Source organism: Takifugu rubripes, chromosome 1, assembly GCF_901000725.2.
Source record: "Takifugu rubripes chromosome 1, fTakRub1.2, whole genome shotgun sequence".
Classification (NCBI taxonomy): Eukaryota; Metazoa; Chordata; class Actinopteri; order Tetraodontiformes; family Tetraodontidae; genus Takifugu; species Takifugu rubripes.
In genome coordinates, this window is record NC_042285.1 from 26,996,239 (window position 1) to 27,011,396 (window position 15,158).

At 46.4% G+C, this 15,158-nt stretch overlaps 1 protein-coding gene across 1 annotated transcript in view; it reads right to left on the minus strand.

Annotated features, from left to right (window-relative positions):
* pdia5 (protein disulfide isomerase family A, member 5) overlaps positions 1 to 15,158 on the minus strand; it is a 29,552-nt gene that overhangs the window by 2,111 nt on the left and 12,283 nt on the right. The window contains exons 8-16 of the mRNA XM_029836303.1: positions 14,949 to 15,016; positions 13,837 to 13,928; positions 10,885 to 10,956; positions 9,715 to 9,851; positions 5,420 to 5,490; positions 4,809 to 4,972; positions 4,473 to 4,603; positions 3,049 to 3,119; positions 13 to 147 (exon numbers count right to left, since the gene is read on the minus strand). Coding sequence (XP_029692163.1) covers positions 13 to 147; positions 3,049 to 3,119; positions 4,473 to 4,603; positions 4,809 to 4,972; positions 5,420 to 5,490; positions 9,715 to 9,851; positions 10,885 to 10,956; positions 13,837 to 13,928; positions 14,949 to 15,016 — 941 coding nt within the window. The remainder of the gene's footprint in view (positions 1 to 12; positions 148 to 3,048; positions 3,120 to 4,472; positions 4,604 to 4,808; positions 4,973 to 5,419; positions 5,491 to 9,714; positions 9,852 to 10,884; positions 10,957 to 13,836; positions 13,929 to 14,948; positions 15,017 to 15,158) is intronic.

The following is a 15,158-nucleotide window of genomic DNA, read 5'->3' on the forward strand; positions in this document are numbered from 1 at the left end:
TGGAGCACTCACCCCGCGCTCGCCGTTGTATTTTTCCACAAACTTGCCGTAGTTGTAGTGATTAAAGGTTGGATAACCTTCCACGCCTTCCTGCTTGCACAGCTCGTGGTTCTGTCCTTTTGTACAGTCCACTGCAGCATAAATGATCTGAGGGAGGACAGAGAACAGCTTCAGTGCCTAAAACCAAAGCTCCAACGTCCAAATGTCGCATCCATTTGCAGGTGGGAGGTCACAACCTCGCCAGGTTTGGCGTTTCTGAAAGATTCACGACCACGCACGGATCCCACATTAAATGTGGGATCAGATGATGATGACGTCCTGAAGAACATCAGGATTGTGGTTGATCACCCTGATTGTTTAAATAATCTGTCTATAATAAATGTGGCACAATCTGTTGCCGAGGACTTTAAATCCCCGTTTTAATCTTCTGCGAGAATTATCTTAACTCTGAAGAGACAATTTTATTGTTTGGGTTTTAGTTAATTACTGTGGCAGCGCGTCTGCAGCATTACAGAACCCACACACACACACACACACACACACACACACACAGACACACACACTCACTCTCTCCTGCATGTAGAACATTTAGCTGCTCTGAGAACGAGCCCCTTTTAACAATGAACCTCTCTTTACAGATCACATAAAAATTAAGATGTTTCTCCTCTCTGGAGGCGGGTGTGTGTGTGTGGGCGTGTGTGTGGGTGGGTGGTTATAAAACCCTTCAAACTATTATTCACACATAAAAACAACAAGGGAGATTTATGTTGCGGAGCCGTTACATCGATTAGTGACAAGCTGCCCCAATGAGGCGTAAATGCCGCCTCACTGATACATGACTCAGTCAGCGTGTCCTTTTGGACAGCTGAAATGTCACCCCCCCACCCCCACCCCCCCCCAGGGTGCTGAGCGCCGCACATTGAACTTGTCACTATCAAATAATCGCTCCCGTTCCTCGGCGCTCCGGAGCGAGCGCGGAGATGACAGATCTGCTGTGGAAGGAGAACACATCAGACACACTCTGTGCATCCAAGCGCCGCGGAATGTTCCAAACTTGTCCCAATTAAAAGTGCCTCTTGTTTTATTTGTTGTTGTTTACATGCAAACATAAAAAAACACAAACGTTCAGGATCTGCATGAAAGCCGACGCGGCGCGGCACCAGACCGCCGTCGGCTGCGGTGACATCTGCAAGCTCCAAAGGAGGTTAGAGAAGAAAGAATCTTCTTCATACCAGTGGGGAAGAACGAGCCTAGAAAGCCATATTCTTCTTCTATGGTCTGTTAATCAAGACAACTCTCAAACTGGGTCTCAGTGTACTCCCACAAAGTTGCTGCAAGCTGCGTATATTCAGCGGCGCCGGGGCCGTCTTCCTTTAAAAATGCAAAACAGTCGACACAAATTCAAACCAGATCTGGATCCGTCGTTGTCATTAAATAGTCCTGCAAACAGGAAGCAGGAGCAGCTCTACGCTGGGCCGGGAAGCAAACAGGAAGCAGGAGCAGCTCTACGCTGGGCCGGGAAGCAAACAGGAAGCAGGAGCAGCTCTACGCTGGGCCGGGAAGCAAACAGGAAGCAGGAGCAGCTCTACGCTGGGCCGGGAAGCGTACCAAAGAAGACATAATGTGAATATCGGCCCATCCGCATCCATGTGAGTAATCAATCAGCGCCACCATCAATTGACAGGAGAAAATGAAGCCATGGGGACGTTGTTCTTCAAAGGTCCGCAGCCAATTCCGTTATTGATTGGTTTCCCAGTGACGGAGGAGCGGGCGTCATACCAGTGAGCTGATAATGGATTTTCTGAGGGCCTGCCTATTACCAACTGGCTTGGTCTCAGTCCACCAGCACCAAAGAGCAAAAAAGTAATCAAAGAGCTCTGATAAACTCCACTTTGCTGTTTCAACTCGGGCCAATGCCCCATTGAACAGAGCAGAACCCAAGGAGAGAGCGTAATTGTGAATATAGCGCCCCCTACTGCCACACAAACCCTTTAATTGTTCGCACGCCTGCAGTCTGTTGGAGCTCCTCGTCTCTCCGAGCAGACGCCGATAAACGAATCAGCAAATGTTTCGCAAAATAATCCTCCAATCCTTTTTGAACAAAAGCATAACCCAGAAAAAAAATGCACCACAGAGAAGATAATCCAAAAAGTCCTGTGCAAGTCCAGCGTTTCCCTGGCTGGCGCTCAGCTCATCATTCTTGTGGTGGGGAACAAATAGTTATTTTGTGGCTCATGATAAATTTATGCAATTTGGAGTTATGTAAGAATAATTCCAAGTGTGACAGGATGAATCACAGCCCAGGCTGCTGCCAGACACGCGCCAAACTATTTATTTCAGCGTGTTTGTGAGACAAAGGGAGTGAGCTGGGAAATTCTGAGGAGGAGTGGAGGCATAGGAGGGGCTGTTGACGGCCTGACCCTCTCGTGACCCCCAAAACCAAAGTTAGGAGGATTTGAGCTGGAGGAGTTCATAAGCCTCCAGCTGAATCTGCACAATCAGCCAAGAGTAAAAGTAGCATCTGTGAAATGCTGTTTTTTAATTAAAGTATTAAAGCGACAAATAAAAACGCCGGATTTCTTCGCCACATTCTGGAGCTACAGGAACATTTCCGTCATCCGTTTCCTCAAAACTCAGTTTCACGAGGTTTATTGCTCCCCGTTTAGTTCAAGTTGGTTGTTGCGAATGTGAGATGCTTCGCAAGCAGCTGTGACTTCCTAATCAAGCAGAACGACCTTGTTGTAGCCTGCAATTAAAGGGCAAATGGAGAGGACCAGAGGCAGGTTTATCCCAGATAAACGCCCGTCACGAGTCCACCTGGACCCCTCTCCTGTGGGCGTGTCAGTAATAAACCATTAGCAGCGACGGCCCACGAGCCCTCTGCTCTTAACAGAACAGAAAACGACACTGATGATTAATTTAATTCGCTTTAGGTTCAAAACGCACCTGTTAATTATTCAATGATTAACACTCCCTTGATCATTTTACCAGCTGAAGTGTCAGCGAGGTGTAACGGGCAAAACATTCTCAGAAATGGGCCAGACTCACCTTCCGGTCCTCTTTAAAGAGCTCTGCTGCTGTGGTGAAGTGAGGAATAGAGCTTTTACAATGGGGACACCCTGGAGGGGACAACAAAGACAGGAACATCGTGAGTGGACCAGAGGATCTTTACAGTCACAACGATACGCCGTTAGTCAAATCCTCAGAAGGAATTCACGGCTGCACAGCCTCGCTTTACATTCATGCTTATTCTCCATCATCTGGAAGAACACAAATGCAGCTTTGCTAAGATTCTCTTCACGTTATTCAGCACTGCTGCTTGGATCACCTGTCAATCACCTGGTTTGCATGCAGGTTGATTCTAAATCTATGTGGCTCTCTAAGGTGCAGCTCAGTGATGGAGGTTCAACACGTCGTCACGGCCTCTACTGCTAAGCTACATTTGTCTTGGTTGTCAACTTTAACACAATGCTTCCAGGGCTAAATGATGAATATTTTTAGTAAATAGCAGTTTTTTTTCTCCTGATTTCAATACATCTGTTCTTGCAGAGCTCTTCACCGCTCGTACTTCTTCAGCCTGCCTCTCAGAACCAGCACTGGCCACTACTCAGAAATCCATTTCCTGTTGAAGTACTCTTCAAGCTGCAGCATGAAATGGCCTTTAAAATGTTCTGCCGTAATTGTCAGTCTTGTACTGAGAGAAAAAACAGCATTGCGGACGTACACCCGTCACATGGCGAGCCCAGACGACCACCCCGATTCAGAACCAGAGTGGGCCGACGACACGTGCACGTGTCAGATCGTATCAGAATCTATCCTCTTGTACGTTCCTCTCTCCTCCTCCGTTACATTTTAATTCAACACAGTGTTTCCATCATTGACTTGTTACCTCAGCGGTGCCGGAGATAATGATAATACAGGAAGATGGCACCAAAGTGTGCATTTGTTAACAAAAACATCATTTCTATGACAACTCGAGACTCCGTGCACATCTGTATTCATTAGCTCGTAGAACACAAGCTGAGTTTTTGATGAGAAACCCGGGAGGAGGGTGAAGGGGGTTTAGGTGGGCGGTGTGGAGCCGCCGAAGGTGGGTTCTGCCTAACGTGCGCAGGGAGAGGAGCTCTGCAGAACACCTGAACTGTGTTGTGCTTTCATTTTGTTTAGCAGAGCGCTTCAGGCGCTGACTCCAGACGTGCCGGAGGAAGAGAGCGCTGAGCTGCTTCTGATCACCTCAAGGACGTTTCACGGTCAATTTAAACTCACGACCATGAAGCAGCACCGCAGGAACCTGATATCTGAGGAGGGAAACGGCTTTTTTCCCTGTTAAAAAACAGAAAATTCTGATCTCGGGTGGACTTTATGTACTCTGGGTGTGTAGTGTGCACAATGTGTGTAGCCTACGTGACATAAGTGTGAGATCACGTGTGTCTCCTGCTAATTATAGAGGAAAAGTGTGGATCTTTTCTTACAGGGGGCGTAGAACATCACCAGGGCATGTTTTTTCTTTTTCAGAGCCTCCCGAAAGTCCTCAGAGCCAAGATGGCTGACCCCAGAGGGCCTCTCCTCCCAGGACTGCTCTGGTGGAGGGGGGGCTTGTGGACTGCAGAAACAGAGGATTACTACAGAGGATGTAGTAAACAAGAAAAACCCATAACACAAACACGATGAGGTGTTTTCCATTCAGATTAGTGACCCCACTGCTTGAACATAACCTTAAACCGAGTCAGGCTGCCGTTTAGAAACCTCCAAAAAGCTGGAACTGCTGGGAATCGCCCCAATCTGTGACCTTGAACTGCGCTGCTCACTTGTGCATGAACTCGATGATCTTGTCTTTACTGCGGAGCTGCGGCAGCGTGTACTTCTCCTCGCCCTTCACAAAGTATTTCAGACTCGGGAAGCCGGAGATCTTGAAGCGATCCCCCACCCCCTTGTGCACGGTGGCGTCCACTGCTGCCAGCACGCCCGGACTCTGGAGAAACAACAAACAGCAAACCTTAAATCATACTCGCTAATTATTCTGCCCAATTAAGGCCTCTGAGACGGAGCCATTACAGGACACAAAGAGCTTTACAAACAATCAAGGTCAACCTTCGCACAAGAACTCACACTGTGACTATAAGAGTCCGACAACCAAATAGTGAGTCTAGGGCGGTTTTCCAGGCCCTTCCCCTGAAGGGGGGGTGTTTGCCCACCACAGAGGACAGAGTGGGAGAGAGGAAAGGGTGAAATCACAACCCACTGATGAGAAATGGTGAGAAAGCAGGCTGATGGGGGCCGTCACATGAGCGCCCAGCATTCAGAACAACTGAAGGAATTATTATGACTATTATGAGCTGCTAATGAGGCGCCGCCGAAGCCCCGCGTGACCGGCCGTGGCCCAAAAATGAACAAAACAGAAGACGGTTATAAAACTTACATCCACGCCCTTGTTGAGTATTTCAGCAGCTTCATCATACTCTGGCTTCATCTTCTTGCAGTGTCCACACCCTAAAAAGTTGATGTCAGTAATTAGACCCAGAACATCACGCAGATTATCAATCAAAAGGCAATATTTTGGTCACACACATTTAAAACAAGGTAACAACAGACAGTGAAACTCAGTCAGACCGACTGTAACTGTTATTGTATATGAACCACAGCTCGGTGGCTTTTTTCTCCAGGTTTATTTTCAAATATAAGGTATCATCGGATCTCTTGGTTAACCTCATTTATAGTATTTTTAAAAGGATTAGGAGGGAGATGACAGCATTTACATATAAAGTGCAACAGAGACAGAAAATAACTATAGTGCGATGCAAAAAAAAGGGGAAAACACTTCAGAAGTTTGATTTAGTGGAGATTAGTCATGAAAATGAATGCTACAACCTTTGTGTGCTGACATTTTGCTTTCATATTGTGGTAAATCAGCCTGTAAAACCAACCTGCCACTGAGAAACAAGGAAACCTCAGTGAGCATAAATAAGACAGATGAGCAATGTGGCAAAAGCCTGATGAATGCTGGGAAAAAAGTGCATTTTCTCACGAAATAATGGTCTTAAAAAACAATGGGAGCGCTCTGATGATGCAATCTTTGCACAATAATACAAATCCCTCAGAGCTGTTCTGTGGATTTGAATGCATTAACTGCTGTAAATCTGCTCGGTCTGGCTGTTCCAGCCCGGCGACGGCGGCTTTGCTGCCTCCACGCTGAGGATCAAACTGTAAATGAGATGACATTTATCGATCACCTCGCAGAGACGACTCCAGTCACGTGCAATTGCTTCCTACACGCCTCCGTCACAGACTCGGCCCCTGGGGGGATTTTTAAACACCCGGCGAGGGAGTTTTGCTGCCGTTGGGACACGCCGGAAACGTCTGACATTAGCTTTGCTTATTAATAATTGACATGGAGATATTTTGCATAATGACTGTTTGGCAGGAGATGCGCCAATAAATGACCGTTGTATCGAGTTAATTAAGTCATTTAGTTCAAAGCGAATACATTTCTGAATAAGTCATGCAGCTGGAAATGTTTCCCCCGACAAAATGGATATAAAAATGTCACGTAATAATAATCTGACGAGACTGGAGCGAAAAATACATATTACATATTGGTGCAATAAAACAGTTGGAGCCCAGAGCATGGTGAATAAACTGGCTGTGTGGGGTGGAGGTGTGTTTAATGTTGCATGGGCACACAGCATCCTGGCAACATTGGAGTTCTGATAGAAAAAGGACATAACAGAAAATATATACGGAACATTTGTCTCCCACGACGTACACGTCGCTTCAGCTTTAGGTTTAATGAACACGCCGTTTGATCAGGGATGAGTAATGTGTTTATATGGTCGCGACGCTGCTGGGCACAGAAGCGTAAAGCAAACTTGGTACGTTTCCAAAATCAGTAAATTGCCCTTGTCAGAACAGTTCAGGAACTCCTTTCTTCAATATACAATGTAGAGCTGGCACAAGCAATAAATCAACAGCAATATAAGCGTAAAAGACGCGTCTTTTTTAAGGCGTTTCCGACCACGTCAGATTGGGTTTGAAGCTGAGGAGAAACGGAAAGAAAAAGACTTTGAACCTTCAAACTGCAGAGAGAGAGAGAGAGAGGACTGAGCGCTACGCTGTGCATCAATCTGCTCGCCCATCAGATGAAGTAGAGTCTTGCAGAAAGTCTCATTTTAAAACTCTGCTTCATGAAACCCCCAGAGGCTCATAAATGAGCACATGCCCAATAAAGCAGCTATTCCACTCAGAATAATTCAGGCTGGTATTGAACTGTACACATTTATCTGTGTTTCCACTAAGGTAAGAGCACTAAAACACACTCTGCCCCCCTGTTGAGTTGCTAAACACACGTACAGGTGGAGTTTCAGCAGCAACAGATCATCACCTGTTAGCAACAACGTTGCCTCTCCATCCGTCATATCTCTCCCGCTACAGAGGGAGGGCGCCGGGCCGTCTGTCTGTGCTCTTAAATCCTCGATTCACGTGTCGCACCTTCCCTGTGTCAGGTTCTTCTTCCTTATCGAGTTTATTTAGGCGCTAACTCACGATTCTGTGTTGTTACCTACAGAGCTGACACAGCCACGGCCATCCATCACACACACGCTGCAGCAAGATGAAAGCCAGATCCACGTGCACTGGAACATTCTGTACTGAACTGGGCCTCACCTTGAAGGGCACCTTCATACCACTGCATTTTTCACAATATTTCACTCGAGTGATGAGTTAACTATGAAATGAAGGGGCATTGAATCCACACACACACCATTCACGACTGTGTGTGTCCTGTGAGGAACGTCTCCAGGGTGAATTCCTGCTGGCGCCGACTCCAGCACCCTCCACAACTCTAATTAGGAATAACAGAAAATGGATGGATGGACTAGCTAACATGCTGTTGGAGTTGTGTTCTGCGTACAAAACGGGCAGAGTTCGACTCCCATCGTGGACAGAACCAGTCTGAGGAGCTGAGCATCCAGCTGAAGGGTTCACAGCTGTGAAGACCCCCAGAGTTCCCAGAGTGCGCTCTTCAACCCAGAGTGGCTGCACGAGAAAGTGGACATAAATGCAAGCTGATGGTCACAAATGGAACACCATTAATCTCGCGTTCACCGCAAAGCCATTAAGAAACTGCACTATAGACGCAAGAATGAGCCCGACACACTCGGATGGGGGGTAATGCAGTGCTCCGAAGCAATAAACTAATCAGGATATATGTGTGTGTTAATGTACGTGTGACTAATGCACAGATATTTACTCTATTTTCATGGACAAGATGGACTGACCTTGGCACATTAACCATATCGGACCCAATTAATGGTCATTTAGTTTTACAAATATTGGCATTTATAGACTGTGGAAAGAAAGTGAGGCTTCCTGGTGTGAAACACCAGCGGTGCAAGGACAATGACATCGTCCTAAGGGGGTCAGCAAAGCTGTGGTGAACTATTTATTGGATTGATGTTGGTTGGCGTTCACCAGAAAGGTGCATAAAAACGTGGCAGGTGAGCCTCCAGCACCACACGGAGCTGGAGAGTCGGCTAAACTCGTCAGCACCAGAGTTGATTCTCACTTTTCTCTGTGCTGACAAACAAGCTGTTTAGGGGTGAGACAGAAAAGGGACGGCAGGTGGGTTGTGAAGTGGTGAATCTCCCTTTAAAGTGACAGAAAGGGAACCTCGGCGTTCTGGAAACAGGTGTGCAGACGGCGAGAGGGCCGAGGTGGCTGATCCTTCCTATACAGCTGTATCAACCTGTCAGAAATATGGAGCCCCGATTGGATGTGTCTGCTAAATGATTTCATTTCATGTAGAAGATAATAAGACGGTAGGTGCGTCAGGCCCTAGCACAGATGGAGTTTAGTAACATCAACAGCTGGGGAGCGTTTTGCCCTCTAGGTGGAGCTTGTTGCTTCTGGCAACCGAGAAGGAAAAGCTGAGCAAAGTGTGTTTTAAGTTTGAAAACAACAGTAGAGATGGTGAATGGTACAGAAACACCGCCTATTATTTAGTGTAGCTCTATTTTCACAGCACAGAGATGAGAACAGCAGCTGGTGTCAGACAGAACAAGGTCAAAGTGGCCTGAGCTTCAACCTACTTGTACGACTACAAAAAGCTAGAAGGTTTACAGGGTTCTGCACGTACGGCAGCGTGGTGCGAGGAGAAAAGCGAGCACATTCATGGCAGCAACAGAGCGAAGGTTTGTTGTTAAAATGAGCCTGTATCTGTGACGGAGTTCTGGCAGCAGCCACCACGCTTGTCACGTCCTCCAGCTGTCTGTGATTACCCAGGATGACAATTAAACAGGGAGGTTATTTGGGACTGAACTTTTCCTCTACCCGGGATAAAGTTTTACACATCGGGCTGGAATGTGAAACTCCTCAACTATCTGTGTATCATTGCAAACCAACACGGTCGATAGTTTAGCTGGAAATAAACTGGCCTGTTTGGTCAGAATGTGAAACTAAAAACCATTTTAAGTGGTTCCACGGGACATTTCAGGCAAGAAATAACAAATGGAGATAATCTGATTAGGGCTTTTATACAGAAATGATCGGCTGGATTAGTTTATTAATGAAGAAATATTTGGCTTTTTGCTAACAAACACTGGGGATTGTTACTTTTCACCTCGAAAATAGGAATTTTTGATTGCTTGTGCAGGTTTAAATGACAGCAAAACCTCCAGAAAAGGCTAATATTTACTAATCACAGCTTGCTTTCTTACTCACAGGGGGCATAAAACATGACCAGGACAGCTGGATGCTCCTCCAGAAAACCGTCAAAGGAATCGTCAGTCAGATGGAAGACCGAGGAGCCCGACTCGGACCAAGGCACCTCTGGGGTCTTTGGCTGTGGGGCCTGAGGGCTGACACAGGAAATGGAAAAGGGGAGACTCAAGTTAGGAACACTTTCAAATACGGACACATTACAACTGCTGTTCCAAGTTGTAGAGAGCAGAAATCAAACCCAGCTGTGGTCCACGCTCCACCCAGGGTCACACACGTACAAAAGTGGAGCAAAACGGCCTCACCCTTGTCCATGAAGCACAATGTTGCCTCTGGGTTTACGAAAAGATGGATAAACATAGTGCACATTCCATAAAAAAGGACAGTAGAGCATTCTGTGACAACGTCTCTGGTTCTCCTCCAACGGCTGGTTGTTCTGTGGAGGTGTGACTCTATGGAGCCTCAGAAATGGCACATTAAAACACACCCACCAAGAGACCCACCGGGCCCCCGTTCACGTGGGCCTACGGGTGCCCAACGCCAAACTATACGGCGGGAAAAACGGGACTTTATTCCATATATTTGAATTCTTTACTTGTGCAATGTCTACAGGAGAGTTTTGGGTTTTTTTACTAGCACCGGTGATTTGTGGGAAAAAACTCAATGTTTCCTGACAGCTCAGGACCGGGATTTTAGATCATGACAGCATAAGTCCAGACGTGGAACGCTGTTGGAAAAAACAACGGCCGCTGACATCCTCAGCAACAGTAGATGGAGATGGCGCAGCCTTCCTGCAGCAGCTTATGGAGAATGTGGTCTGTTTTAATCCAAGGATTCCTGACACATTCCAGAACAGACAAGAGACTCTGTCTCCTCAGAAAGCTGCGACCTGTCGGCCTCTCTGCCTCACGCCTCTTAGCCAGTCCTGACTTTCCTGCTTGGCCCGCAGCGTAAATGGAAAAGGGAGGCGGAGGCAGAACCATTAGGGGAAAGAAAGAAGCAGAACAGGTGTAGACTGATGCCACTGTTAGGGTGAGTTGGACTGAGGAGAGGGGATGTGGTAAAAGCCACAAATAAAGCGAAGAACGATGTCGGAAATGGGAAAAAGCAGTTTGCTTGTAGCATGGAAAGGCTGCTTGGTTGCCTGGGTCCTGCGGTCAGAGCAATACTCACTCTTTCATCCAGTCTGCTATATCCTTGGCTGTGGCTCCATAGTTTTCATAGTGGTGGAGGAACTTTCCTTTCCTAGAAGACAGGGAAAAAGCAGAAGCAGAACCTTCTGTCAGCAGAGGACGCAATATCAGCACGCCATTACGCCTGAACTGAACTCCTTCTCTGTTTCTTCTTCTCAACAAAGTCGGAAAAAATGGGTAAGGAGCAGAAACTTTTAATCAGCAATGGCTAACTTTGTCAAAACTAACGAAAGGATTGTTAAATCAACAGAAGAATCATTATTAATTCTGCCAGTGGGCCCCACATTTTCACAGTTAGAGCTCTTAAGACTCCCCTTAAATTAATGTCTGTTAGTATAATTTCTTTATTTACTTTAAGGGGAGATTAGCGTGCGTGAGGCCGGTCCTGGAGTGGAGCGACTGACGCAGCAGAACCAAACCTTTTACATTCACTGCAAAGTTTTAATTCATTCTCGTAGAGTGGGTCTGGACCTTATAGATTTCTGATACAAGCACTTCCTTGAAGATGCCCAGAACTCCCGAGAGCATCCTATAGGAGTGAGGAAACCTTAGAGAGAAGCTGGAACAATGTGGCAGAAATGCAAATACAGGGATTGAATGTACAAATGCCACATGCTTTATGACAAAAGAACCAACTGACTGACATCCTAGCCAGCGTCTACACGTCTGAATACTTCAGGGGAGGAGAAACACCAGCCGTGTATTTAAATGATTTTGAAATGAGTATTCCCCATCCTTCGGGTTTGAATAGATTTAAAACATAAGCAGATTTTCTGTGCCGATAACGACCTTGTGCGATACATTCACTGAACGTTTTTATAGTTTCGGAGTGAGACAAAGTCCCTTTGGGGGGGTAATATAGGGCTGGAGCTCGTCGTTCCCCATTAAACAAAAGAAGATGTGCTGAGGGATGAGTGTTGGTCCTAAATGAGTGTGGACAGTGTGATGCTGCAGAGGGTGGTGACAGCCGCACTTACAGAGCGGACATCATTAAAGGTGATAGGCCATTACACATGCTGGATTCAGAGTTTGATACATTTTAAGTGAACTGGCTGCTCAGAGCAGCTGCTTTGAATTAAATCAGTAAGATTTATGACCGACGCTGGATCCCCTTGCTTTATCTCTGCTGCTGTGAAATAGACCGAAACCTTGTAAAACCAACCAAGCCGAGGCGGTAGTAGATAAATGACACTCGCAACAGCGTCTGTTCTCGCACTTAAAGGAACGCAGCAAGGACAAAGAGCCCCGAAGAAGAAGGTTTACTTTTATCTGCGCTTTAATTGATAAATGTTGAGGTGTGCTGCTGGTGGATAGTCAGCTCTCTTTATCTGCAGGACAGGAAAATGAGAGGAAAAAAGGCCTGGGTGCAAATGTGAGATAACGCCAGCAGTGTTGATACTGATTTAGGCTGCGGTGATTAGCTGCTGTTTATCAGTAAGGGGCTTATTACTGAAGCCAATGGGCCCGGTTGGTCGTTAGCTAGCTCTGAGTTGACACTAATGTGGTCCCAGTTTAACAGCTTGGCCGAGCGTGTGTAATCACACACAAAAGATGTGCATGTACAGAAAGAAGGCAAACACACACGCAGCTGATTAACTGCAGAGGCACTTAATCAGTCCCGGTCTAATTAAAAGGCCAGACTGGAGAGAGCGTTCAATGTGGAAATGGGGATGATGAACTTGGTGTGGGAGGAATAAAAGGAGAGAATAAAACAGGAGATATAAAGCAGCGGCATACAGGAAGCAGCAGTGCGATGGTGTTCTGGGTGGGGGGTCTGCCTTAACAAACACCGTTAGTCACACTCCCAACCCCTGCTGAGTCAAACGCCACGAGCTTTACATTTGTGTGTACATGCAGCTGCATGCTTAGACAGAAACCATCAGATTACAGCAACAGTAACGTAATAATCGTTAACGTCATCGTGGCGTGCGCCATTAAAGTCGGAGGAGATTCTGGGCGGAAAACAAAGCTTAGTTATCATAAATTCAAATGTATCCTCAGCAAGGCATATTAATTATTGAAGGAGTTTTGTTTCGGGTTAAATCAAAAGCAGCATGTTTTCAGAGGTGTGTGTGTTGCTCCTGAAATGCTTTTTGCACTTTGTTCAGCGGAGGAGAAACGAAAGTCTCAACACCACCTTCCCATCCAGTGCTGCTGTCAGCTCCCAGATAAACCACCACCAACGTTCATAAGCAACCTGTTGTATGAGGCCTCATACAACATTTCTGACATAACTCACAACATGAGTCCAACAGTGGCTTTAACATCACACAGAGGGGAGAAGATGATGTCTGCAGCTCCTCACACACGCCAGTGGTGCTGCGGCATCACCTTCGTTAGCGTGTTTTGCTGAACGTAGTGCCACGAGGAGTGCAAGTTATATCTCGAGGTTTCCGAGGTCCACAATTATATAAGATATTAACACCTCAGGATACTGTTGGCGGCCATAAGAACGACTGTTGCGCAATCAATGGACGCACTGTTGTGGAAATGAACCTTGAGCCCCATTAAAGCGCACCGCTCTGTGTTTGGCCCTGTTGCTTCACAGTAATAAAGGATTTAGTTTAAATCCCACTTGGAATTGCTGGACCGTGTCCCCCACAAAGGAAATGTTAGATTTAAATATGTTACCGCTGCAAGCTGCCGGCCTGCTCCCGATGCTTTTCCTTGAGATGGGCGCAGGAAGACGTACGAATGATCAAATGTTTGTCGACCAACAAATTAAATGTCATACAAGTCCAATATTTTGAGATGCTGGTTCTTTTTCAAAGGGAATACTTACAGCTCCCAAAGCTTGTTAAAACTTTATTCCTGCCAGAGGCTAATGCTGAACCTTCAGCGCCACCAGACTCAGGTGCACAGTCTATTACCACAAGGCCTTTTGCAAATGACTTAAGTGGGTGGACTGTGAGGGATGAAGCATTCAACTCACTCAAAGTAGCAGAAAGTCGGGTAGCCTTTGACGTTGTACTCCTGCTTGAGGCCGTCAAACTCGGCTGGATGCACGTTCATTCCTGCCAGAACCTAAAAATAAACGTGATGAAAACGGTTGCAAAGCAATGAGAAGCATTCATTATTAGAGTGTGCAAATGAACGATCGTCCTAAAATAATAGCAGAATTACTCCAACAGCCACAGTTATTTAAAATCAATCACTTCCAAGTGTTTATGAAACAAGGGTGAAAAATATGCAGCTTGGCCCCTGACCTCCATCTCAGCGTTGCGACCTTCAGAGCACCATTACGCGGTTTTGTGTTTTGTGCTGGGAATTTGTAAGCGCGCTGCTAATTTCAAATTAAGAGGATTACATTTTTGTTATTCATCGGGCTGGATGCAGTGAAATTATCTTATTATTCACTCTCTGCTGTGGGAGGCAAACATTACATGCTGCTCTATTCCCATGTCTCCTGGGGCATTTTTCCAGATTTGTCTTTATCTGGCACCTCCACTGAAATGTTTAATAAACACCAGGATCCATTTCAGGAGCTCTGTGCAGTTTAGGGTCTTTAGGTGAGAGGAGGGGAGAAGTGGGAAGAAAACCAGGACTAGAGAACAAGCAAAAGCAACTGACAAAGCTAAACAGACATTTAATCTATGGAGAGGTTGTAAACTTTGTCTGCGGGGATTTCATCGCTTAATTGTCGCTGCAGGTGCTGCCGATGACAGAAATACATTTAATCCAGTCATGCATTACAGATAGAACTGGACCAGTGATATCAGACCCTGGAGTCGTTGTCAGCAGTGTCAGAACGAGTGGCTGCCTGAATGAGCAGCTGTCAATAAGCTGAAGGATGAATCAAGAGCAGCAGTGGAGGAGGAGGGGGGGCGTGTTCCCTGCTTGTAGAGACCATTTGGGTTATTAGTGCAAATTCTGCTGAGCTGTTGCACAAGAAAAAGTCCGAGGCAGAAATTTAATTTGAAGTCTGTTGCTGTGTTAGTGCAGACCACCGGGCTAACCCCCCCCAACTTTCATTACTGACAGTCAATACGGCTGCAGGTGGGGCACCAGCAATGCGTCTGTATTACATACGTTACATCGACTTACATATTTCCCTTTGGTCTCTGTGGCGGCCTGCTGGAACACCGGCTGCATCCTCTTACAGACGCCACACCCTGCATCGGTGTACGACACAGACGAGGCGCGTTATTGCACTGGGAAGGTGCACGGCGGAACAGAGGGAAAGCATCTATGCGTTGGGTTTTAAGATAAGAGCGAGCCACTGGGTGATGACAGCTATACAATCAGTTTTTTCTG